The following is a 27967-nucleotide window of genomic DNA, read 5'->3' on the forward strand; positions in this document are numbered from 1 at the left end:
TATTTTTAAGTTTATGTGGAGACAGAAATTTGGTAATGATCTTTTTGTCTCCGTCTTAAACATATATCGGAAATCTATTATATAACATATGTTTATATTTTAATATTGAAAACGATACTTGTTCAGAATTTCAACCAGATGTAACAGGCCATTCGCTCGGCTTTGCTCAAAACATGACGTCATACGCTCGGATTTGACTGTAATCTGACGTAAGACGGCGATCAATGCGCGACAAAGGAGCAGACGATCTTCAGGGAAATTTTGGAAAAAATATGTACGGAATCAGCCAGGAGTTTCTCGACAGTTATCTTTTCGAGATTATGTGGAGACAGAAATTTGGTAATGATCCTTTTGTCTCAATCTTAAACCATATATCGGAAATCTACCCGGTTAAGTTTCTTCCACATCTGCTGTTTCTTCTCGCTCCATTTTGATATCGTCTGATGCGATCGTAGAAAAGTCTACCTAATCTTAAGGGAATATCCCAGTTATCTTAATTTAATCTAATTTGTAAAAATGGTTGCCCAGCTTCACCCTGCATGAAAAGAAAATGTTCATGAAAAAAATAACAAAAAAAAAGTTTATATTATGTACAAAAAAAAAGAAAAAATGCAAAAAAAATAATACCTGAGAAAAACAAATAAAAATGCTTCTTTTTTTTAACTTTGTTAAAAAAAAAACGTGACCAAAAAATGAGTTTCTTATTAGTTTTGTTTAATTTGTTTGAACTTGTTTATTTTTTTTCACTTAAAAAATCGTTACAAGAATAACATAGAAATTTTTACGATAGGTCGCTGTTTCTTTTCTTTCTTTTACGTTATATATATTTTTTCTAGTGATTTTATTATATTTAAATGTTTTCTACAGTATTTTCGTTTAGTGGCATAGTTACGCTTTGATAATCGGCGACGTTCGGCGAAAGCCGGCGGTTGACGTCATTTTCCGAGCAAAGCCGAGCGGGCAGTTAGTTACGCCTGGTTTAAATTCTGCACAAGTACAAAAGTTTTAGAGGATTACCAAAGATTGGAGCTCAGTCGAGCGCCTGCCCTAAAAGTAACGATAGAGCAGAGACAGACTAGCAACGTGCTTTCTGTTAGAAAGAGGATGTAGGGAGGCGAAAAAGTTCTCTCGCACTAGATTTTGAAGACGGCAGAAAAATAAGGAAATAGATTTAGATATGCATACGTTCTTGAGCGAATCAAACAAATTAAAAAAAAAAAAAAAAAAAAAAAAAAAAAAAAACGTCACCTACTTGTTTTATTTTTCCAAGAAGATCGATTCCTGTTAAGAGTTTTATTTCTTTTGACAAATCAGGTAACTGAAAAATATATGGAGATCAATGCACTCATACGAAAGTTGTTCCAAAAGTAAAATCTTATCTCTTTGGCTTTGCAACAAAGTGGTTGTGTGGCAAATTAATGCCGAAATACAGTCACCAAAAAAAAAAAAAACTTCCATCATCAATTTTTCAGCAAATGGACATTTTTTTTTGGGGGGGGGGGTATTTTAATGCCGAAATATAATATCTCTTTTGATTTTACGGCAAATACATTTTTTGAGAAGTATCTCGCTGGTTTTATGACAAATGGACATTTTGAGGTCATTTTTTCTCGAGTTGACAGAAAATAGAGATTTTTATGGGTAACTCGATGATTTTATGGCAATTATTATTATTATTATTATTATTATTATTATTATTATTGTTGTTGTTGTTGTTGTTGATGATGATGCTGATGATTTAATTTAATTTAATTTAATGCTGAAACACAGTAAAATACTTATTTTGTTTATTTAGGAGAAATGGAAAATTTGAAGGAAATTTTTACTTCGTAAAAGTCAAGGCACTCCCAACCAAATTAACTAATAAACCATCAAAAGGAATTCTTACACAGGGTTAGGGTTAGGCTTAGGGTCTTTAAAACAGACATTCATTCGACTCGAGATTTTGTGGTAACCATATCTGCCAAACAAGATAAATCTTTTACGGCATTTCGGCATTAAATTACCCCAAAATGTTCATTTACGCTAAAATTGCCGATTCGTTTAGTGAATTACCCCCAAAATGTCAATATGCTATAAAATCGACTAGATACCCCAAAATATTTATTTCCTCTAAAATGAACAAAATATTCTTTTATTCTATTTCGGCATTAAATTGTCCCCCAAAATGAAATTTGGTACTGCATTTTAATAGAAAATTACCCAAAAATATCCATTTGGTCTAAAATAAACAAGACCAGCCTTTTACTGTATTTTGGAATTAAAATAGTGAAAGAAACATCCATTTGCCGTAAATCCGACAATATAACTATTTTACTATATTTCTAAATTGAATTATCCCCAAAATATCGATTTACCCTAAAATCATCACAATCAGTATTTTACCGCATTTCGGCATTAAATTAGCCTTAAATATTCAGTTGCTCTAAAAGCACAAGTATTTTACCAATACATTGCTCCAAAACGTTTATCTGTGCTAAAATCGCAAGGATAAGATTTTGCTGCGATGTACCTTAAAATATCAATTTGGCATAAAGCCTATCATGGAAGTCTTTTAGTCTATTTTAGCATAAAATCATCGAAAATTTTCTTTGCTGTAAAATGTAGGGGTTTTTTTGGGGTTTTTTTTTACTGTATTTCGGTGTACAAACTGCCTAAAAATGTCCATTTTCCATAAAATCTACAATATTTAGTCATTTAATATATTTCGGCATTAAATTATCCAAAACTGTATCTTTGATCTAAAATCGTTAATATAAAAATTTTTACTGTATTTTGGTATTAAGCTACCCAAGAATTGTTCATTTCCCATAAAATCAGCAAGTATTTTATTGCAATGTGTCATTAAAATATCCAAAAATGCAGATTTGCCGTAAAACTGACAATGGAAGTCTTTTACTGCATTTCGGCAGTAAATGTTTGTCATAAAGGCTACAATATAGAGCCTTCAATGTACTCGAAGCTAAAATATAAATGTCCAATTAATATTAAATCGACAATAAAAGTATTTGACAGTAATTCCGCATTAAATGACATTAAAAAAAATGTCTATTTATTATGAAATCTGAAAATCGAGATCTTTTATTGGATTTTGGTATGGAATTACCCAATAAATGTCTGTACGCAGTAAAGCTAACAATATAATGTTTTTAATATATTTTGGCATTAAACTATGCGAAAATCCCTGCCTTAAAACTGACAAAATAAACCCATGATTTTTCAGAATAACCAACAAAATAAAAAAAGGTCTGAAAAAATAAATACACAACAAATAAATATTACTAAAAGGTAGCTGAGTTACTCTTCTACTTACCTGAATAAGTATCTTATTTTTAAGTGTGTTTTTTTACTTAAAAATGAAGGGAGAGTAATGACTGTCTGGTAAGAACGAAAATCAAAATGGCGGTCTTATTTGAGCATTTATACTCGCTCATAAATCGACAATTACACAAAATACTAATAGAAACATTCAATAAATGTTTAATTTTTTGAACGATTGTAGAGGCTCGACTGAGACTACCATTTTGTTTTTCGTTTTAACACAACAACCTTTATACAACGTTCCTTTTCAAATAAGAAAAACACTTTTAAAATAAGTTAAAACGCAAAAAAACGTCCAGGTAGGTAGAAGATTAACTGAATATGCGTTTAGTAACATTTATTTGTTGTATATTTATTTTTTCGTCCTTCTTTTTCCTTTTTTTTTTTTTTTTTTTGCTTTTTTAGCTATTCTAAAAAAATCACTGATAAGTCTTTTACTGATATTCAAACATTAAAGTATGCAAAAAATATTATTTGGACGTGAAATTAAGATAATTACTGTATTTAGGCATTAAATTACTCCAAAATTGTTGTAAAACAGATATTAGATGCGTTTTATTATGTTTCAGCAGTCAATAAACGAAAAAAAAAGTAGGGACGATACAGCATAAAATGTGCTAAACATTTATCTCGTTTTTTCTTTTGTTTGTTGTGTTTTTTTTAATATATAAAAAAAATGTGATACAAACATTTTTAGCCGAGAATGTAGTTTCCAAGGCCTTAGTGTCGAGTTTATTTTGTTTACACACCGGATCTGTATTGTTGCAAGCGGTATATACATTTACGATTTTGGTCCTCAACGTGTTCAATTTTTTATTCAGATCTATAGCGTTGGTCTTGACGTCATCGATCGCCTTCATGGTGGAATTCATCGAAATTTCCAATGACTGCATATCTTAAATGAAAAAAAAGAAAGAAAGAAAAACATGGGTTAACATTAACGTTAGGTGAATTGACAATTTCATTGATCTTTATCCTTAAGTGTCTTTGGCCTTGGCAAGTAATGACTCATTAGTATATAAGAAAATACTAGAAGAATATTAAAATTAATTTCCCAAACACGAATACCTTTGCACCATTTTACGTCACTTAACAAAGATTAAAATAAAGATATAAAACTACTAAACCTAATGTCTAGGAATCTTGTTATAATTTTGATCAAAGTCTTAATTTAAAATCCGTAATATGATTTCCATTGTAGAAAGTATCTAAGACTTAAGCTTAAGGGATCTCAAGAAACTGAAATTCAGGGAATCTGGCTTAATTGGTTTCTAATGACTATGGATTAAATTTAATGCAAATCTGAAATATTTAAACTTTCAAATAGGAGGTTTTGTTGATATGATGCTCTCTAAAACTCATTTAAAATAATCCAAATAAATTTGAAGAAAATTTATTAATCGATGTCAAATATTAAAATTTCACAAAACCTTAATTTTTATGAAATACGTTTATCCTCTTTTACTTCTTTACATGAAACTAAATTCAACTAACTACAGCCCACATTTGGACCCCTTACACTTAAAAGCTGTATTCCAAAATTCATAATGACCGAATGAATCTCTTACATACAAATACATAAACCTATAAGCATACCAACTTTTATGACTACAAATACATATATATATATATATATATATACTAGCTGTACCCTGCCACGCGTTGCTGTGGCTAAAATTGGCGCAATGGAAAAAGTTCCAAAATGAGAAAATGCATGTTTCTTATAGGTTTAATTTCACATTTCGCATCGGTACACAGTTTTTGTTTTTCCATTTTCTAAGCTGATGTAGAGATTTTCTGGTTTGGTGACTCTTGAATATGTAACATAAATTGTCCATGTGAAAAAACAGTCAGTGTGTAGCTGTAAGCCACACAATTGTAAAGATTGTTCCCTGAGCTTTGTTGATGGTTATTGCAAATGACAATTTCCTAAAGTGGAATCATAGGAATGCGTGGAATGAAGATATATTCATCTATGAAAGGTCCTGTTAAGATTGTTGTTTCTATGATATTGTTTGTTAATTTTTTTTTCTGCAAGCCATGTTCCATTGCAAAGCTTGGATTGGTTTATATTTCACAACATGATAATTAATACACCAATTTTCAGTTGCAGTATATGCTGAGGCATCCCTGGCAAATCTAGCTGTTGGATAATTAACCACTTTGTTCGTTTCCACAGCAGTGTCGATGGATTTGTATTTGACTACCTCACTTGGAATTTTACATTGAATAATTGCATTAAGTTCATGGACGTCTTTGTATTGAGCTGCATGAATAGCTCGTTCACTCAGTCAAGTGGAATTCCTATAATTAATTTGAATATTTGGAAAAACCTTTTTAACCAACTCTTCTTTTGATGTAATAAAATTACAAAAGTTAAGAGTCAAAGAATGTCGCCCTTAACTCGGATCAGCCAGCACTTTTCCATATCCAATTTCCCACAAGTGATGCAAAAATTCTGCGTGGATCGAGCAGTCTGCAACTGGACATACATATTTTCAGTTAAGCTTAATGTCTTCACAAGCATTTATTTCATCTGCTGGTGTTGATTGAGGAATCACAGATAATATTTCTCTGAAATCTCCTGCAAGCAATATTACTGCATTCCCAAATAGTCTGACATTGCCATGCAAATCTTGCAAAGATCAACCAAGAGCCTCAAGTGATTTTTTGCGTACCATTGTGCATTCATCTCAAACAATAAGTTTGCATTTTTGCAATATTTTCCCTATACTGGATGTTTTGGAGATGTTGGAATGAGATTTTAATGTTTAATAGTAGTTTCAAAGTAGAATAAGTAGTTGTTCTACTTGGTAGCAAGGTCGCAGGTATTCCACATGCAGCAAGGGCTATGTCATTTTGTTACCAAATGGCTGCCAAAATCAATTTAATTAGAAAGGTTTTACCACTCACTCCTGGTGCTGTGCAAGGTAGCAGTAATTTCCAAATAACTTCTAATCTCACAATAAGTAAATTAGGTGACTAAAATAGGATTTATCCATGTTTTGACAATGCCTTATTCACTGTAATTAATTTAGGAGACTAAAATAGGATAAGGGATTAGAGATGGATAGATAGAGAGGAAGATTTATAGATAGAAAAGAGAAAGTAGAGGGAAATACAGAAAAAGAAGGAGATAGAGAGAGATAGAGAGAGATAGAGGGATTGAGAGAGATAGAAAGAGAGGGGGAGAGTTAGAAATAGAGAGGGAGCGAGACAGAGGAAAGGAGAGAAGGGGAGATAGATAGAGGGAATTAGAGAGAGAAAGGGGCTCAAAGAGAGATGGAGGGTGATATAGAGAGATAGATTGAGAGAGAGAGGGAGAGATGGATGGAGAGAATTATTAAGAGAGGAGGAGAGAAACAGAGGGTGAAGTACATTTCATCGTTTTTTTCCTCGATCAGTAGAGGAGAACTCCTTCGAGACTGAGGCAATTTTTATTTTTGTTACCATCCAGAGTACCCTTTTTTTCTCGAGAGCAGGATTTCCCACACATTAGAAATCGACTGGGTTATCTGTACTTTCACCTAACAATTTAATAAACAAAAAGATATTATAAAACCGGAATTTAACGTGAAAATATTATTTTTAAAAAATAGCATGGTAACATATATGTATAAGCGTCACTTTCTTTTAAATATTTATTCGTTCAGCTCGGCTTTCACCGGCGCATGACGTCAACAGCCGGATAAAGCCGAGCGTTGTCGATGAAATAATAGCAACGCTATGTGAAAGAAAAAGTAAAGTAAAACTTGAAATGTAGAAAGATCAACAGAAAAAACACAAAAAAACAAAAAAACAAAAACCTACCGTTCATTTGTTTATAAAAAATATCTTTTTTTTTTGTCACAAAAATATTTTTTTAGCAATTTTTGCAATAAATAAGAGCAACTTCGTTAATTTTTACAACTTGCCCCAGCATATTATAAACACCTCAACCTCCCCATGTTAAAAACGGCTTTAGGAATAGCTCCCCCACCTCCCTATGTTAAGAACGGCTTTCGAGGTTTGGGTGGGGGGAATAATCCGAAAGCCATTTTTAACATGGGGAAGTTAGGGTGTTTATAATACGCTGGGGCAAGTTGTAAAAATTAGCGAGCAAATTTCTTGTTAAAGTATTTTTTTTATAGTTTAGAAAAAGTGAAACAAACTTTTTTGTGTATTTTTTTTTTGCAAGTATTTATGTAAACAACAAAAAAAACTCATGTGTTTGTTTGTCTTACTATTTTCCATTCGACTACCGGCCAATGTCTGCTTTCTTTCACTGCGGGCTATTGTGCTTGTGTCAGATAAGTGCATAATGAGACGTCTCGACAGAGTTGTGGTAATCAACCCTACGCGTGTGTGTGTGTTTTTTTTTCCTTAATTATCAGAAACACAGTTTCGAAAGGCACATTTAGATTCATATATTTGTTTTATTCAAAATCAAAAGAAAAATAATATTGCTTGCTGTATTTACTTATATCTTGTCCACTGTGTCGTTTCTTTGTTAACAGAGTTTACATTTGCTGTTTTCTGGATCTCGTCTAGCTTGGCTTTTAAATAGTGTGTTCTGGTTGCATTGTATTGTGTAGCTTTCAGTATGTTTTTTTTTATTTCAGGTGTCTTTCCTGTATGTATGTCAACGTATTTTCATATCCAATTTCTTTTGTTTGTTTTATAGTTTATGTAGTCGTTTTTTTTTGTTTTTTTCTCAATTTTCTTACCAGTTGTTTTTGCCGGCAATTTTATGTCATGCATTTCTCTGATGCTTTATTTATTTATTTATTTGTCTATTAATTCTTTAATATTTATCAGTCTTAGTCCCTCTTCTTTGATTGTTACATTTATCATTTGCAGTGTGTTATGCATAGTCAGTTGGAAAAACACAGCTTCTCGAGTGTCTAAGGTCTCTCTGTACAGGGGTTGATCTGGTCAACTTGCCGTGAGAATACTTTTCCCTACAAATAAATTGACGTTAAATTTAAACTCAACCTCAGATCAAAAGTCTCAAACTCAAATCCAACTGTTCTGTTTTCTTCTCTCTGCACTTTCCACCCTGACACCCAAAATAAAGAAAACGGCTCTTTTATAGAGAGACCCGACCACATCTCATTTGCATACCCCTTCCCCCCTCTCGTTACTACGTGATTTTCAGTCCATAAATACCAGGGGGCGGCCATTTCTATTTTCTCTCTTTTTTTCTTCTTTCCTAACACGAGCCGCACGATGCATGAGGTAAGGTTCTTTACTTTTAACTACATAAATCTTGACTAAATATTCAAAACCACAATAGCAATCACATAATATCTTATATGCTTTTATATAGAGTGATGTGGTTCTCGGTTGATTAACTGTGTCTAACTGTGTCGGATATATACCCCAGAGTCAAAATAATGAAGAAAATATTCTGTTGTCATAGCCCTAGTGATGAAGCATGAAACTGGATATACCACCAGACTAGATGAATGCTCGTCCTGGAATCCAGTAAGATCAAGAGATCAAAAAGAAAGATATGCTATAACATATTTAAATAGTCAATTGGAGAAAGGAAAATTATGTTCTTAACTTCTTTACTAACTTAGTGCTTGGGAGATAAAGGAGAACATTAATAGAACATTCTAATATCTATGTATCTCATATAGTGAGAGCCCTTTGATTTATGAGAACTTCGACTGAATCAGACTGAAATGAGAGAAACTACATACCTAGAAAACGGAGCTGTTAAACCTGACATAGTGATATGGAACAAGAAGGAGAAAGAAGCAACCTTAGTAGAAGTTTGTGTCTCCAATGATGCTGAGTTAAACAGAGCTGGGAGGGAAAAAATAACGAAATATCAAGGTCTTATGTACGACATGAAAAGAAACTGGAATCTTAGGAAGATCTCCATCGAGCTCATGAAAAAGAATTTACAAAACTAACTTGCAAATATACTCGGTGCACCAAGTGCAAGAGAGATGCAAACAATTGCACTTAAAAGGGATGGTTAGAATTTTAAAAAGGTTTCTAGGTTGTAATTCCTGGGACGGTGGGTAAATGCCTGACAGCCGGTAGAATGCTCCATCCTCAGCTTAAACAAGATGATTGAATTAAAAAAAAAGAAATATTATTATTATTATTATTATTATTATTATTATTATTATTATTATTATATTTTACGCGTTCTTTTGTTATGTCATAAGGAGATATAATATTTTATGCATCGATTTTCAGTATTTACTTCAACAGTGTTCAATATGAGAGTAGAGCTAGGTAGTAAAATATGAAAATATATGGCAATTAGGCTACACAAACGTTCCTGCATTTTATCCTCACAAAGACTCGTAAGGTTAAAATGAATTGAATCCATGTTACCGGATGTCGTGTTAAGTTTAGTTATTAACCAATCATATTCATTGTTATTTCCATCCATGAAATTAATGTTTTTATGCTAAGAATAACAATGAATCTGATTAGTTAGTTAGCTTGGCGCATATAAAAAATCCGGATGAAATTCGAAGAGTTCTATGTAGGTTAATTACTATATACATTTGGACTCCAAAACGGCTGAGCCTAGTTTTTTTAATTTCGCACACGTGTACCTTATGTGCCTGAGAGTGACCTAAGATAGGTTTTGTATCAGAATGTCTTCTGATAAGTACCCGTTACAGAAGGAACAGTCCAATTTTTACACAAGTTAACACTTTTATACAGCCTAGCATCACAAGTGCATTTGAGAAGTTTTATCACTGCACAAGCAGAAGGGTCCAGCATATAAGATCAACAGAAGGTTCTTTGATGAGACAGGCACGTTCGAAATGAATGTTTCTGTTTAGGGTACAATTAAATCATTGTATTTGACTTTTGCATTTTAAATTTTAATTTACATTATTATATAAAAAATTCACGTTATTATATAAAAAAATTCACGTTATCATATAAAAAAATTCACGTTATTATATAAAAAAATTCACGTTATCATATAAAAAAATTCACGTTATTATATAAAAAAAAATTCACGTTATTATATTAAAAAATTCACGTTATTATATAAAAAAATTCACGTTATTATATAAAAAATTCACGTTATTATATAAAAAAATTCACGTTATTTTATAAAAAAAATCACGTTATTATATAAAAAAATTCACGTTATTATATAAAAAATTCATGTTATTATATAAAAAAATTCACGTTATTATATAAAAAATTCACGTTATTATATAAAAAAATTCACATTATTATATAAAAAAAAAATCACGTTATTATATAAAAAATAATTTCGTAAAACCACCAGTAGGTTCTCTAAAGTGTAATGTGGACTATAATGAATTGTGGACTAAGTCAGTGCAAGGAGGTATGTGAAGCTTTCTCCTGCTGCATCATGGCAGGTTCCTGACTAGAACAAGCAATCGATTGATTTGATTGATGAATGGGCAATTTCACTGGTTTTGATGCAAATAAAAGTATTGGAAGTGCAGAACATTTGTTGATCCTCATTCAATCCTGAGCAACATCGGGTCTCCCTGCTTAATACGTAAATGAAAGACAAATTTTTGCAGTTAATCGATGGACAGTTTGACGTTAAATAAGTAAGTGTGTCATAGACTTCGCTGCATATATATTGTTTTTTTTATTGGAATCCTTTGAGATAAGTAATTTGTATATTTTTTATTTATTTATTTGCGAACTGTTATCCTCATCTTTATAGTTGTTATTTCACGACGTTTCGGCCAACTATTCCTCTGGCCTTTGTCAGGTTGTTAACTGCGATGGGATAGGAATGCTGAATCTTAACTGTATCCTCAGTAATTACCGCCTTTCATAGTTGTTGTCGTCTCACCATATTTTGGCCAATTAAGCCTCTGGCCGGCTTTGGGTAGGATCAAAACCGCTATCTTCAGGCAATGCTCACCTGGAACTGTAGAGAATCAACGTTTCTATCCACTGCACCATGGGCCATGAAACAGCAACTATAAAGATGAGGATAATAGGCCATACATAAATAAATAAAAAATATTTATTTATTTATTTTGGAACAGGGGTTCTTAGAGGTACAAAAAGTTGAAAGCCAAGAGCAACTACGCACCTTTCGCAAGGTCCTTTATCGTTGCAAAAATTTTTCTGATGTGAACCTTCTTATCCAATTCTTCCCTTATTGGCTTCCCCACGAGAACATCAAGATCTGAAAAAATAGATGAAAATGAAATCTATATAATAATTGAATCAGTTTTGTCTGTCTGTCTGTATAGGCCCTAGTGAAGTTACGGTTTAAGGAACCAAGGAAAATTATTGATCAACAGCCAATAACTATAAATAAATGAATTGATCGACCGTAGTCAAGGGCGATCCAAAGGCTCACTTTTCATTAGCTACTACACTGAGATGTAGGGGAGAGGACAACTAGTTTATCTGGATTGCTCAACTTACCCTAAACCTTGACCTTATAATAGTGAGTGCTATGCAAGGAGACATTAAGTACCATTTTTTAATCTTTGGTATGTCTCGGCCGAGGATTGAACTCTAATTTCCTGACACAAACGGATAATTAAAAATACGATTCGCATATTGTGAAATAAGATATTTGCGTGTATCCTTAAATTAAGAAATTAAAATAAGAAATTAAAATACAGTCCCACGGCTACAAAGGGGTGCACTGTCAGCCAGAGCCAGGAAGAAAGAGAGAGATTGCATTGCCGGCTTAACATTTTATAAACTCTGTCACATGACTGAGAGCTGGCTTCTGGTTGGACATGCCAGGAAAGAAGTGTATTTCAAGATCTCCAGCCGCGAGAATTCGCTCCTGCTTTTGTTTGTTGCAAATCCGTCTGCTGCAACTTTTTCAGTGCATACATGTTAGCCTGATTAACGATAGACATTATAACAATAGGATAATCTATATTTACGGTTATCAATCGGTAATCCGTTTTCACAATGTTCATTTTAGCAGGGAGGTGTCATCGTCGTTCTACATACAGCACCTGGTATTCCCAAATGCTTACCTATCTAGTACCGACCAGGTTCAATGATTCTTAACTTCAGTGTCAACATGGTTATGGCGTATAGCTCCTGAAATACAAACTATTTCGTTGTTCTTTAATTATATATTACATAATTAATTATATATTTAATTATATTTATTTTCTTCAACTTTTGGTGGTCACAGTGTATGGTAGAAAGTTGAACTCTTGCTGTGGATGTCCTACAAGGAGGATCTAAAAATAGGAGCTCAGTTGGACACCTTCCACGGAAATAACGAGAGAGTAAAAAGAGACGAACAAAGTCTCTTTGCCGAGAAATGGAAGCTGTAGAGAAGAGAAGAGGTCACGCACACTAGACTTTGAAGTTGATTTTGTCTTCTATCAAAATAGGAAAGGGTGATTCTGCAAATAATCTGCATAAAATCTTACAACGGCCGGTACTTATCCATTGTACGACCTACAAATTCCACAAAGTTACTCGGGTTCGCCCGGCAGCTTACGCCAATTTTAGGAACGTGTTCCACGCTAGTTTTGGGGGTTTTCTTTGGAGTGTTTTGTAATGGGAGAAGTATTTTGGGGATGAGCAAGATTCAGGGAAATATTTTCAGTGAAAAAGTTTTGCAAGATTTATAATCAAATGTTAGAAAAACGAGAGATGTTATATGGCAAACAAAAATAATAAGTCCAGAAAGTATAATATTAACAAAATAGATATTTTATATGTGTTTAAAATGAAACTTTACAGCAATAAGAAAAACATAGAATGTTCCTGAATATTTTTAAAGTTGTAAAAACAATGGGAATTCATTAGTAAAGACATTGAAGATTAATTAATAGCCTTGCGTTACAAGAAGTCAGAAAAATCGTTATCAAAACTTCTTTGATCAATTAAGTAAATTATAATTCATTGAAAGCTGTTTATAATAGTCAATGTTCATTTGATTTCGTACTAGGAAGGAAGATAATTCAGTGATAAAGGTTGAAAATATTTAAATTGAAGTTGTTTTAAATGAGCAGACGACATTAAGGGATTCAAGCAGTCAGCGTGTGTGTGTCGCGCTTTGTAAGTATGAATATACGATTGACAGTGTATGATTGTACACAATAACCAGAAAAGGCCGGTTGTAATGTTAAGACCACTTAACCAATAAAAAAATCGATTATGGACGTGTTGTCGGGTTTTAAACAATACGAATATAAGCAGTGATTTTTTCATAAATTAAAAGAAATAAAAATTTAATTTTAAATAAAATTATTCAGAATAAAAAAAATGGAAGAAGGAGAAAGTGTTGATTTATCATCGCTGGAGAGAAGAATTCAGACACTGGATGATGTATTAAAGTTCTGCCAACCAAAGAAGTTGATAGCAACTTACTTAGCATGCCGGACTTGTGGGATAAGATTAGGGTTAAAGGTTAAGGTTAGGGTTTTGTTTTAAACGAAGTAGGTTTATTCCATAGTCGGGTTTCACTGCGGTTTGCTTAATCTGTGTTAGTTAATTGATTTTCTTGTCTGTGACGCGTTTGCACAAGTGACAGTACTCGCCTCACATGCAAGGGATTCGGGTTTCAAATTTTGAGTTCGGATGTGTCTAACTGATAAGCCCAGATGAGGGCGAACCTCGAGTCTTGGACTTCTGGTTTGTTCACTTTCATAGCTCTTGTGAGCTGCAATATTGCTTGACTGTGGATATATATATATATATATATATATATATATATATATATATATATATATATATATATATATATATATATATATATACACGTGTTATACGAAAACTGCATGACATAAAATATCATACCAAAGAGTATTTTATAAGCGGACAATGCTTGGCAGCCTGCTAGTGTATATATATATATATATATATATATATATATATATATATATATATATATATATATATATATATATATATATTAGATATATATATATGTATATATATATACATATATATATATGTATATATATGTATATATATGTATGTATATATATGTATGTATGTATATATACATATATACACACACACATATATATGCATGTATATATGCATATATATACACATGCGCATATATATATATACATATATATATATATATATATATATAGTAATTTATAAAATACATATGGCGATTAAGCTACACTGAATATTCCGTGTTTCATCCACTCTAGGACTCTTCAGGCTTATGCGCGAATTTTGTGGTTGTTTGTCGTTTTTATATACGCACCTTCTATTGAGATTTTAGTTAGCCAATCAGCTTTCTAGTATCTACTGCGCCCTTCCTATCAGCCAATGAACATGCACTTACCGGACAAAGGCCTATTTGACCTCTGGTTGACCTGTTCCTTTGTGTGTGCTCTCTTCAGCCTGGATATCTAGTTTCTTGACCTATTTTAAATCTAGGTTAGGTTTTTTTAATGTTAGTTTATATATATATATATGTATATATATATATATACATACATACATACATATATATATATATATATATATATATATATATATATATATATATATATATATATATACGAGCAAACAGTTAATAAAAAACATGTTAAAAAACACTTTGAAAAAGAGTTAAAAACATATTTAATCTGAAAAGGAAACACTTGATAAGTGGATAGTCCTTAATCCGCGGAGTTTCAAAGGTAGAAATTAGCAAAATGCAGGATCGGATTTTGCATGCAAAAGTATTTGATGAAACAACAAGTAAGTCAAAGATCTTACTTGATAACAAAAAAGTGAAGCAGAGGGAATATGGTGAAGAAAAGGGTAATTACACGTGAATGGATAGTCTGGTGGAAGATAAATAATCCAGTGACGGTAAAATCCAAATATATAACTTCAAGAAAGAAACTATATGAAATATATGCTAATATTTTAAATTTACTTTTTGAAAGTATGTTATGTATTGAATTGTTTTTGTGTCTGCCATTGTTTGAATTTGAAAGGGCAATGTCATGAGGTAAATTAATTTTTTTTAATCTATGAGGCTGGATATAAGCAAAAAATAGTGTAACACGAAATAAAATACTTAAATTTTTTTTCTTAATGTTTAAATTAAAATTTAAAATTAAAATACTTACTATTTAAGTCTCTTTTGATGACATCCAGCAGAAAATCGACGGTCTCACTATTTGTTTGATCAATCAACTCTGGTGTTTTGACTTCCTAAATACTCTCAGATCTCCCATGATCTTCAGAGACTACCTACATTCCTCGAATCTCTTATAACACTCACAGACTATTCTCGTTTCAGACAAGGTGGTCTAAAAGCAGTTTGAATCATTACATACGTTTCTGTGGAATTTTCTAAGTTTAAAACAAAATGTTATTGCATATGTTTTTCATAAAGTGTCAACACCCCAAGATTGATATTTTGAAAGTCACCAGCTGTGAAAACCAGGTTTTAGAAGGGTGTATTCCAATTCCTGATGTAGATGTAACTTGGTACGGGATATCCTAAAAATTGCCCAACCATCCGATAGTATATATATATATAACAATAAACAGCTGAGTTTCCATGTGTCTACGCCAATTTTTAATGAATGTACTAAATAATCTGGAAATTTATTAATGACACAGCGTAAATCGTCCCCTTCTTCATAGGAGGCTGTAGTGTTGCATTTTGTTTGTTACAACAGAACTATCTAGCCAAGCATAGCTTTCCTTTTTGAAGTGAATGAAAAATATAGAGTTCGGTCTATATATGTGTAACATATTGAATGTGAGGTATTATCAGCAGCAGAAAAGGATGGCTGGCTTGCGAAGAGATGAGCAGCTGTAGCCGAAAAAAGCGTATATGTCATGAGGTAAATTAATTTTTTTTAATCCATGAGGCTGGATATAAGCAAAAGATACTGTAACACGAAATAAAATACTTAATTTTTTTTCTTAATGTTTAAATTAAAATTTGAAATTAAAATACTTACTATTTAAGTCTCTTTTGATGACATCCAGCAGAAAATCGACGGTCTCACTACCTAAAAAATCGATTTCCTAAAAGAGAAAGAAAGAAAAAGTTTTGAAGCACATGCGTGTATAAGTTCAAATATATCGATAAACTGAACTTAAATCCAATATTTTATCAAAAGTGCTCAATTCAAAGTAGAGTTTTTATAAAATCCAATTATAAAAACATTAGACTCAGTCTACATGATCAACCAATGTTTCCACGTTAACACGTCGGACCGTAAAGTGAATTTCTAGTTCACTTTATAGTGCCATTGAAATGTGTTGACATCAAAACGGTCGGTTGCTCGGTCGTAAAATATGTTTAAATATATTTCAATTCATGCAACCAAAGGCAGACTGTTTGGCTATATCACAGCTTTTCAATGAGGCTAGTTTGCACTCATCTCAAACCAGGAATCGAATCAACAACCATTGAGTTGATAGTAGCTCTATCAATGATGGCCATTGGAACAGGCGCCATCAGCAATAATATTTAACAATGTTTTATACAAACATTCATCGCCACACTCACAGTGCTCTATTTGTTTATTTACAAAGATTTCATTTACAAAGATGCATTTACGCTAAAGCATTAGCAGGTGATATCAATAAATAACACATAGAGTGCTTATTTGTTTGTTCACGATGACGTCATAGCATATAATATATATATATATCATATGCTATGACGTCATCGTGAACAAACAAATAACGTCATCGTGAACAAACAAATGAATAGACAAACAGACAGGTATACGGATTTATTATAATAGCCCTCCCCCGTTCTTAGGTCAAGCACTCTATGTGTTAATTATTGATATATATATATATATGTATATATATATATGTATGTATATATATATATGTATATATATATGTATATATATAGATGTATATATATGTATGTATATACATATGATGATGATTGCTGCATCTTTCCAGATGATCGCCGTCACACTGAGTTCTTCCAATCTTGCCGTCCATGCCATCTCAGATGACTCTGCACCCCTGCCGCAGATTTGCACATCCTGAAGCAGATGTGACACACAAATTGAGCAATTTCCATCGAGTTGACTTCCTCTGGATGTTGAAGGGTATTCTTATGAACAATCACATGTCTTCTCAGACCAGCAGTAGACTTGCAAACTTTACTGCATGTCAAACAGATCCTTTGGTCTGTACTAATAGGTGCAAAGTTGACCTGAACAGGAGTTTTGTGCGACTTAAGGTGGTTGACGTAGCCAGCTTTTTACAAAAGCACTCGTTCACAAGTGTTGCACTTCCAGCTCTGTGTATCATGGTTGAGACCATCAATAAAACCTTTGCGAAGCTTTCGCTTCAGATTACTGTGGGCCTGCTTTCTTTTCTCTAGAGCGTCACAACTCTCACGTACAAGCTTTCTCCACTTCGGCCTTTGCAGAGTAAGTTCTTCCCATGTGTCGATGTCGATTTGTAAGACTTTCAAATTATTCTTTGTAAAGTCCCTGAACCTTTTCCTAGGCTTGTGTTGAGGGCGCTTGCCATTTTCCAACTTCCCGTAAAAAATTTGTTTTGGCAGCCTATAATCTTTCATTCGAACCAAGTGACCCACCCAACGCATGTGAGATCTGATTACAAAGTTCTCAACACTAGAGCAACATGCTCTAATGAGGACTTCAGTATCGGGTACTTGTGCTTGCCACTTGATGTTTAAGATACGTCTCAAGCATTTTAGGTGAAATCGTTCAAGCCACTTAATGTGCCTTTGATGCAATGTCCAGGTCTCCGATGAGTACAACAATGTGGTCAGCACACAAGTCTTGCAAACGCAGATCTTAGTCCAGTCTTTGATGCCACGATCAGACCACACTCTCTTTTCCAACCTTCCAAAAGCAATAGATGCCTTCTGAATTCGCCTGTGGATTTCAGTGTCAAGACAACCATCCCTCAACAGAGAACTACCAAGGTACACAAATGAATCAACTACACCCAGTCTAGCACCACAGACCATGATGTTTGGCTCCACGTATGATTGGCCCAGTGCAGGAGTGAACATAATCTTTGTTTTAGAGAGACTAATCCTCAGACTAAAGGCAGTGCAGGAGTCAGCAAAGCTATTCATTATATGCTGCATATCAGTCTCGGTGTGTGACAAAAAAACAGCATCGTCTGCATACAGTAACTCCTTGACCAAGACATGATGTAGCTTGGTTCTGGCATTAAACTTCTAAGATTAAAAATGCAACCTGTGGTTCGAAACTTGAGCATGACACCCCTATCGCAATCACGAAACGCATGAGCAAGCAGAGCAGCAAAATATATAGAGAAAAGAGTAGGGGCAGGAATATCACCTTGTTTGACACCATTGTCAACAGGGATTTCATCAGATAATTTTCCGTTAAATGAGACTCGAGCTTTCATGTCCCTGTGCAGTTCCTTGAATATTCTAACAAAGGTTGGAGGACACCCTACTTTCTCCAAGATTAGCCACAGAGCATCCCTGTTAACCGTGTCAAATGCTTTGGTTAAATCAACAAACACTTGATACAGTGGCACATATATACATATATATACATATATATATATATATACATATATATATACATATATATATATATACATGCATATATATATACATATATATATACATATATATATACACATATATATACACACACACATATATATACACACACACACACACACACATATATGTGTGTGTGTGTGTGTGTGTGTGTGTGTGTGTGTGTGTGTGTGTGTGTGTGTGTGTGTTATGACGTATGAAATCGTTTATGAGCGTGGCGCAAAATTGAAAGTAGATTCCCCGGGCAATGTTGGTCAGCTTGCTAGTATATTTATATAATTATTTATTATTAATTTATATATATATATATATATATATATATATATATATATATATATATATATATATATATATATATATATATATATATATATACGTTTACAGTCACTGGAAGTCGCTTGAAGCTGCAGAGGTGAGCTGGAGGCTGTAGAAGTTACTGGAAGCCACAGAAGTAAACTGGAGCCACTGGAAGAGTAGAGGGTATGAAGAAGCAAAAAGTAAAGAGGGTATACCATTAAGGTAGTTTGTTGAACGTTAGCCCTGAATATGACCGTTTGAATCGCAACTATAGTCCGTGGTAGTTAAACCTAAAAATGACTGTTTGAACTACTCCTGCATCTGCTGCTAAGTCCCTTCGGCTGCTGGCCTTGATTGACTTGACTGGGTGTGTCAAAGTCGTGATTCTGGAGACTCCTTGCTCACTGGCCATTCTTCCCGATTTGCTGAGAAATCGTTTGTTCCATGCAACAGGCGACGGTCCAAACCCCCTCTTTATCAAGTTTCAAGTTTCATATATATATATATATATATATATATATATATATATATATATATATATATATATATATATATATGTGTGTGTGTGTGCATGTGTTTGAAATTTTCATGCTACTTAATTATGCACAGTGCAGAAAATATGTATAAATAGAACTGGCCGACATAGTTAAATAAAACAAATCATTCGAAAAGAAACCATAAAAATGAATAATTAATTAATAATAAATAAAAATAAATTTATAGCATCCAGAAAAATGCATGACGGATAGATTCAAACTGAAGCAACTAAACATATAATGGTGGAACCAACTATGCAGTTTCACTGTTATTGATCCAATTCATGTGAATATGTATAACCATATATATATATATATATATATATATATATATATATATATATATATATAACTACTTCATTTACTCACATAAATTCAATATACGAAAGTATAGATTTGTGCGTAAACTTTAAGTATTTACTTCAAAAGTTCTCAATACGTAGGTAGAGCTAGTTAGTAATTTATAAAATATATATGGCGATTAAGCTACACTGAATATTCTGCCTTTCATCCACTTATAGGATTCGTCAGGCTTATGCGCGAATTCTGTGGTTACTTCTTGTTTTTATATATGTTGAGGATTTCTGGTTAGTCAATCAGCTTTCTAGTACCCACCGCGCCCCTTCCTATCAGCCAATGGGCATGCATTTTATCGAACAAAGGATCTTTTTTAGAGCTAGGTTAGTGGTTTAAGATAGATCTTTTCCCTCTTTTTATATATATATATATATATAAATATACCTATGTGTACACACATACATGCACATATATATACATATATATGTATATACATATATGTGTGATCGTTTATGTGTATTCATGTTTGTTTAATGTATGTATTCGTTTGTTTTCTATTGTTATTGTTAGTTTTAAAGCTATTTTGTATCGCTATCCTCGAGTAAGTTTTATTTTGTGAACACAGTTGTTTGCTATTTCTCGTCTACAGTTTAATAGATTTTGAGGTTCTTTAAAGTACAGGATAGCAAATTTTTCATGGAGGCATAATTTACATGGGTCGTCTAAATGTCTGCACGTGGTAGCTTGTCTCATTATTTTCCATTCGACTATCAGCGAATGTCCGCTTTCTTTGAGTTCCCAGTATTTATTCGCTAGTGTTGTTTTTATACGGTGTTTTTTTATTTTTTAATGTACTTTTGTGGTCATAGTATCGGGTTTTGAAATCTAATGAAGTCATGCCTATGTAATATTTCTTGTTATTCGGGTTTTCTTTCGCAAATATTGTTGCTTGATAAACTACACTTTTTGTTAGACATTTATTTTGGACTGGGCAAAGTGTGCGTTGTCTACAATTGCATGTATCTTGTTCGTTATTAGCATTTTTATTTATGGTATGGTTATTCTTGTCCGGGGTTGGTTTGTTATTATTATTATTATTATTATTATTATTATTATTATTATTATTATTATTATTATTATTATTATTTCTGCTAGTGTTGGTTTTATTTCTGTCATGGTGTCTACTTTTTATTTTGTTGTTGTTTACATTATTTTGTTATTATGTGCTTTAATTATCATCTCTAAATTTTCGCAACAACTGTAAGATAACTTCAAGGTATTTTTATTGAAGATTTTGTGTAAGGGGTTGGTTGCGGGAAAGTGTTTTTCAATAAGATCTAGAAATTTCTTGCCAAGTTTTGTTTTTAACATTTGATTGTATGGGGCCGTATACCAAATTACAGTTCTTTTTCTTCTATTTTTAATTTTATTATAGTTGCTGGTGTTTTGTTGCTTATATTTGATATCGATATTTTTGTATCCACTATTTTTTAGGGCTGTTTCGTAGATATTGGTTGACCTGTTAAATGCATTTTCATCGCTTGAGTAATTACTGAGTCTACTTACGGTCGAGTTAGGAATGTGTTTTATAATTGATGGTGGGTGGTTGGACTTAGGGTTTACGTAAATTGGAGTTGCGTTATCTTTTAAGTATGGTTCATATGTGTTTTTATCTAAGTTGAACGTGACGTCCAGGAGGTTTGTTATTTTTATGTTAGCTGATACGTCCGCTTTTAGGCCTAATTTTTTCATTTCTTTGTGTATGATTTTCTTAAAGTTTTCTCCCTTGACTTTGTTAGAGTTTTTTTTATTATAGCTAGTCCGTCATCTCTATATGGGCCGATATCCTTAGTATCGAATATGCTTGTGAGGGTATATAGAATGAATAATCCCACAAGATCTGATGCCTCTGCAGAGTCTCTGGCACCCATCGCCAAATCGAACGAATTTTTCATTTTAGTTTTTATCCATTGGTTATTGTTATTTATTAGAACTGATTTTCTACATTTTTTAATGATGTTGATTTCTTCTGAGGATATATCAGTGTATGCCTCGGCAAATTCTAGGGCAATGTTAAAAAGTTCTTCGGATATCGAGGGATAAAAGTCTATGATGTCAAACTGTATGAACGTACATTTATCTTTGTTTTCTATATTTTTAAACCAGGTGATTGCTTCGGTAGTATTTGCCCACTGGTTTAGTTCTAGGTCCTGTTTGATTTGTTTGTTTACTCTAGAAAGTATAGTTTTGCTAATTCTACCTATTTCTAGTTTAGTTGGGTTAATCAGGCGGGTGCTGGGATTATTATTAAAGTCCCATTTGTGGTCCTTAAGCAGAATGTATGACTCTCTAGGTTTCAATTTGCCAACTTTATCGCTAATTTTTAGTTTATCGGTAATTTGTTTACTTTCAGTATTTATTATATCTATGTAGTCGCATTCGTTTGTGTCTAGTTTTTTGTAGTTTTTTGTAATGTTTTCTGTGATTAGTTTGTTATATTCTTGCTTATCTATTTTATAAAAGTTTCTGGTTTTATCTGCTTTTACAAAGATTTTATTAGAGTTGTTTATGTTTCTAACGATTTTGTGTAGTTTCCGTTTGAAATTGTTAGGTTGATTGTGGAATTCTAGGTTTTTAATTACGTTTAAAAGATCATTTTCAAAGTTTATCAAAAGGTCTACTGTTTTCGCATTTTTAAGGGTTTTAAAACCATAGGATTCTTTTTTGTTTATGTTTTCATTTTTAAGGAAGAAATTTGCTCGCCATCGCATTCGGCGTATTAGTTCATCTGTTTTTTGGATTAATTTAATAATATAGCTATGTTTGCTGGGTGTGGGGTGTTTTTTAGCGATGTTTCAAAATTAACTCTTTCCATATCTATTTTTAATGTGGTGAAATAAATTCTTTTGAGAGTGCTCGACTGTTTTAGGAGCTAAGTATAACTACTTCATTTACTCAAATAAATTCAATATACGAAAGTATAGATTTGTGCGTAAACTTTAAGTACATTCAAAAATAAAAAAACACCGTATAAAAACAACACTAGCGAATAAATACTGAGAACTCAAAGAAAGCGGACATTCGCCGGTAGTCGAATGGAAAATAATGAGACAAGCTACCACGTGCAGACATTTAGACGACCCATGTAAATTATGCCTCCATGAAAAATTTGCTATCCTGTACTTTAAAGAACCTCAAAATCTATTAAACTGTAGACGAGAAATAGCAAACAACTGTGTTCACAAAATAAAACTTACTCGAGGATAGCGATACAAAATAGCTTTAAAACTAACAATAACAATAGAAAACAAACAAATAAATAAATTAAACAAACATGAATATACATAAACGATCACACATATATGTATGTATATATATATATATGTGTGTGTGTGTGTGTGTGTGTGTGTGTGTGTGTGTGTGTGTGTGTGTGTGTGTGTGTGTGTGTGTGTATATATATGTACATGTATGTGAGTACACATAGGTATATTTATATATATATAAAAAAGAGGGGAAATGATCTACCTTAAACCACTAACCTAGCTCTAAAAAAGATCCTTTGTTCGATAAAATGCATGCCCATTGACTGATAGGAAGGGGCGCGGTGGATACTAGAAAGCTGATTGGCTAACCAGAAATCCTCAACATATATAAAAACAAGAAGAAACCACAGAATTCGCGCATAAGCCTGACGAATCCTATAAGTGGATGAAAGGCAGAATATTCAGTGTAGCTTAATCGCCATATATATTTTATAAATTACTATATATATATATATATATATATATATATATATATATATATATATATATATATACATGCATGCACTTTTCATTAATTAATGAAAGTTCATTTTTCAAAGGAATATGCAATTAGTTAACCATTATGAAGTCGCTCGTATACCTATGACTGAGTATATTAAGAAGTTCGTTTTAATAATTTTTAAATGGAAAAAGTAGGTTTTTAATATCAATGCCAGTGTGGCAAAAAGTATATATATATATATATATATATATATATATATATATATATATATAGGACTATCCACTTATCTAGTGTTTCCTTTTCAGATTAAATATGTTTTTAACTCATTTCAATGTGTTTTTAACATGTTTTATTAACTGTTTGCTCGTATATATATATATATATATATATATATATATATATATATATATATATATATATATATATATACTAGCAGGGGTGCCCGGCGTTGCTCGGGTGTTTGGAGGTGTATGCTGTGCAAAAAAAGCAAAAAAACAAAAAAAATGGTTAATTTTTTAAAACTTTGACCCCTATTATGACCCCTTAAAATTTATTGTTTCGGGCTCAAATCACTTTAAGTTAGATCCAGGTTCAAGGAATCTATATCTAAAATTTCAAGTGTCTAGACCCAAAATTGTCGGAGGAGTTTGGTAGAGTTCTTAAAGGTCAAATCGGTGAAATTTGACCCCTTAACAGCCAAATTTCTGGCTGACACCCGTCACATCGATTTTCCCAAATCTCAGTACCCGGTATTTCAAATTTCGAGTCTATAGACTAAAAATTGACAGAGTTATTGCGTAGGGAAATGTACACAGACAGACAGATACACAGACACACAGACACACAGACAGACAGACAGACACGTTCACTTTTATATATATATATATATATATATATATATATATATATATATATATATATATATATATAATCATAATTTAGGAATTTAAATTTTGTTATTTGAAAAAATTAAATTTCAAATATAGAAATTTTATTGTATGCAAGACAAAGAATACAGTATAATAAAATATATCTCCTTAACTCATGAGTTTTCGATGTTTATACATCTCCTCGGAGGAAAATATTAGCAAATATTATAAAAGGTTTGCACTTAATTTGCTAAATGTAATAAACAGAGAAAATACAATTAAATGTGTTTAAAGTTTTAAAATCATTTTAACTACATAGAATAAGGGAAATTGGATATTGATGCAGCAAAAAAAAAGGATATTGAACTTCAAATCGAAAGTGTATGCTAAATTCTGTAATGGAAGCTCTTGGTATTCGGCAGGTAAAAATATCCAATGCGTTACAATACACCAATCCAAAGAAGCTGATAACAATCAAATATATACATATTTCCACGGTTTTCCTTAATTTGATTGGATATCCGGCAAATCTTTGATTATAACCAATCCGGTAATTTTTTTTTCCATATATCAGTTTCAAAATTCAGTTCAAGTTTTCAATGATTTTTTTTTTTTTTTTTTTTTACATTTTCACCACAAACACAAACAAGGCACAGCGCCACCCTAATGTATGGGGCTATGAGTTTCAAAGATACTATGTAGAGAGTTGAGCAGCAAGATGTCTGTTCACATTACACTTGAACTTCTGCATGTCAGTACAGTTGGAGAAGCAGGAAACTGGAAGGGAATTCCAAAGTTTAGTAATTCTGGGGAAGAAACTAGTAGAGTAGAAGGTTTTTTTACATCTAAGAATCTCTACTGTGTAGAGGTGGGACTTTGCTGCTTTCGGGTTTATCGGGTGCAAAGGCTTGTAGTTCGTTGGAGCATTCACCACTAAAATACTTGTAAAACAGGCAGAGGGATGCAACATTTATTATTATAGAGCCAATTCTCTATTGAGTATTATAGTGCATCTAATATATAGTAATAAAGACGTTTCTGTACGGCACCTGCACGCCAGGTCGTACAAAGATAGGGAATTGTATATCAAGTCAGGTACACTCTGGAGCAGTAGAATGATCCAACCATTTTTCCAGTGATTTTAGCAACAGATGGGAATTACATCATCTATTTTAGGTTTGGAATGAAAATCAATCCTAATGTAACAGGATCCCAGGCAGTGCCAGATATCCTGTTCAGCTAGATGAAGATGGGAGAGGATGAGGTAGGTTAGGGGGGGGGGCATGCTGACACTTGGTCGAGGAAAAACAGATGTTTATGAGATTTCTGTCCACCAGAGAAGAAATAGTATCTTTTTCAATGAAAAGAAAATATAAAATCTGATAATAGGATTCGTTGGAACAAGAGATTGTTTTTCTAGTTGGATTTGGTAAAAATGAATTTTAACTACTAATTGAGTGAGACAGGTACAATGACTTGGGTTCAAAAGGTCTGCTTTGGTGTCTGGGAGATGTTGTCATTTGGGTGCACCTGTTGTATTTAACTACCAGACCACCAAGCCAGTGATAAGTTAGTTGGACAGATAAATAAATAAATTGAACCTAGGGAGAGATATGGTCATGAAAGAGAAAGAAGAAGGTCACAAGAAAATAGAAAATGAAAAGAATAAAATAAGGGAATAGAGAAAGGAGTTCACGAGAGAAGAAAAAGAATAAGATAATGGGATAGAGAAAAAAAGAGGTTCAGAGGGGAAAAAAGAAAAGAAAAGTAATCTTCAATATGACAGAGGGGAGAAGAGGCCAGTTTTATAAAAACGATTGGCTTGTTAGAGTTAGGGTCTTTTTACTGGCTGGCATCGATGCGTCCACATCGCTCTCACCCTGCCTGGGGAGGCGAAACCCTCATAAGAGCTAAGTTGAAAAGGTCTTGTTCTGAGCTGGGAAATAAATTAGAGGAACTTAAGTTATACAACCTGCATCATGAAGCTCGGATCAAAGAACTCGACTTTAAACAAGTGTAAAATGATTTATAAATAATTATTTTGTTTGGTTTTTACGAAAATGAACCAGAGTTTTTCTTTGTTTCTCGATTGCCGGCCTGAATGAAGATGCAGTTTATTTCAGGTATGCCCTGACGCCAGATGATGGAAGAGATAGACTGGATCCAGCACGAAGCCAGAGTGACGGCCAAAATCGACAATGTTGCCACACGAACTTAGGGTCATGTACATTTCGCGTGCCCTGAGCAGCAGAGAGATATTTTCCAGTGATCAGTGAGAGTCTGGTCACGCTTGAGGGGTCCACCACTAGACAAGTAAGAATGTAGCCCTGCTGGATTACATCTATGGTCCTGCAAGCCGGGAGCAATGAACACAGCCAGAAATACATCACAAGTATGCTCCCGTGAACCAGGTTAGCGATGGATGCGGCCCGACCCTCGGACAAGAGAGGGCGTTAGCTTTATACTAAGAGCTTATCACAAATGGGGATTTTTCAAGGAGGTAACCATTCATTTCGACTGGGACAAAACAGGTGTAAATTTTTTAACATTTTTTGTAAGGGGTATATATTTGCTAGTAGTATAAATTTCACCAAAATCGTTTACACCCTTTGCATGTAAATCTGAAAAAAAATGCTATTTTTTTTTTTTTTTTTGCCCTTACCGTATAGGTGTTATCTCCATAGTCTGACATGACCGCCATCACATTAGAAAGTGTGCCCGGTACTTGGTTGATATTGGTTGTTAGACGAAAATCTGAGGCGAACATAAAGGCAGTTCCACTACTGTAAAGATGAAATAAAGACAAAATAAAGGAAAATCTCAAATAAAAACAGGTAAATGTGTAGCTTAGCGACGTAAATTATTTTACAGACAAAAACTTATAAAAAAAACTTTTTATTTTTATATAAAACACATTATTAGACTCAAAGGCTGAAGTAAAACCAGAAAAAAATTCATTTTTATTATCTTTTCATCATTTTCATTATTTTATTAATAATTATAATATTTCATTATTTTTTTATCGATGTAGCCATATTGCTTTTAAAATTTGGCCTTTCTAAGGTTTGACAGACTGGCCTTTTTAAGGCCAAATTTTACCTTTTTACACTCTTTCAAGAACTATGTTTGTTTGTTTTTTGGACGCCATATTTTTTTGTAATGTAGGAGAGTAAAAAGGCCAAATTTGGCCTAAAAAAGGCCAATCTGTCAAACCTTAGAAAGGCCAAATTTTTAAAGCAATATGGCGACCTCGAATGTTGTACATTTAGTCTAATAAAAATTGATGAAAAAGTAATAAAAATGACATTTTTTCTGGTTTTATTTCATTCTTTGGATCTAACAATGTGCTTTATATGAAAATAAATAGTTTTTATAATTATTCGTCTGTCAAATAATTTACACCGCTAAACTACACATTTACC

General features: G+C 32.8%; 1 protein-coding gene across 1 annotated transcript in view; it reads right to left on the bottom strand.

Moving 5' to 3' along the window:
• Positions 1-27967, bottom strand: part of LOC145242094 (prominin-1-like) — a 119702-nt gene that overhangs the window by 62428 nt on the left and 29307 nt on the right. The window contains exons 4-8 of the mRNA XM_080105011.1: positions 27208-27328; positions 16197-16263; positions 11372-11467; positions 4011-4216; positions 1253-1318 (exon numbers count right to left, since the gene is read on the bottom strand). Of these exons, the coding sequence (XP_079961137.1) occupies positions 1253-1318; positions 4011-4216; positions 11372-11467; positions 16197-16263; positions 27208-27328 (556 nt within the window). The remainder of the gene's footprint in view (positions 1-1252; positions 1319-4010; positions 4217-11371; positions 11468-16196; positions 16264-27207; positions 27329-27967) is intronic.

The sequence above is a fragment of the Euprymna scolopes genome, chromosome 21 (genome assembly GCF_053919585.1).
Source record: "Euprymna scolopes isolate OS-2025 chromosome 21, ASM5391958v1, whole genome shotgun sequence".
Taxonomy (NCBI): Eukaryota; Metazoa; Mollusca; class Cephalopoda; order Sepiida; family Sepiolidae; genus Euprymna; species Euprymna scolopes.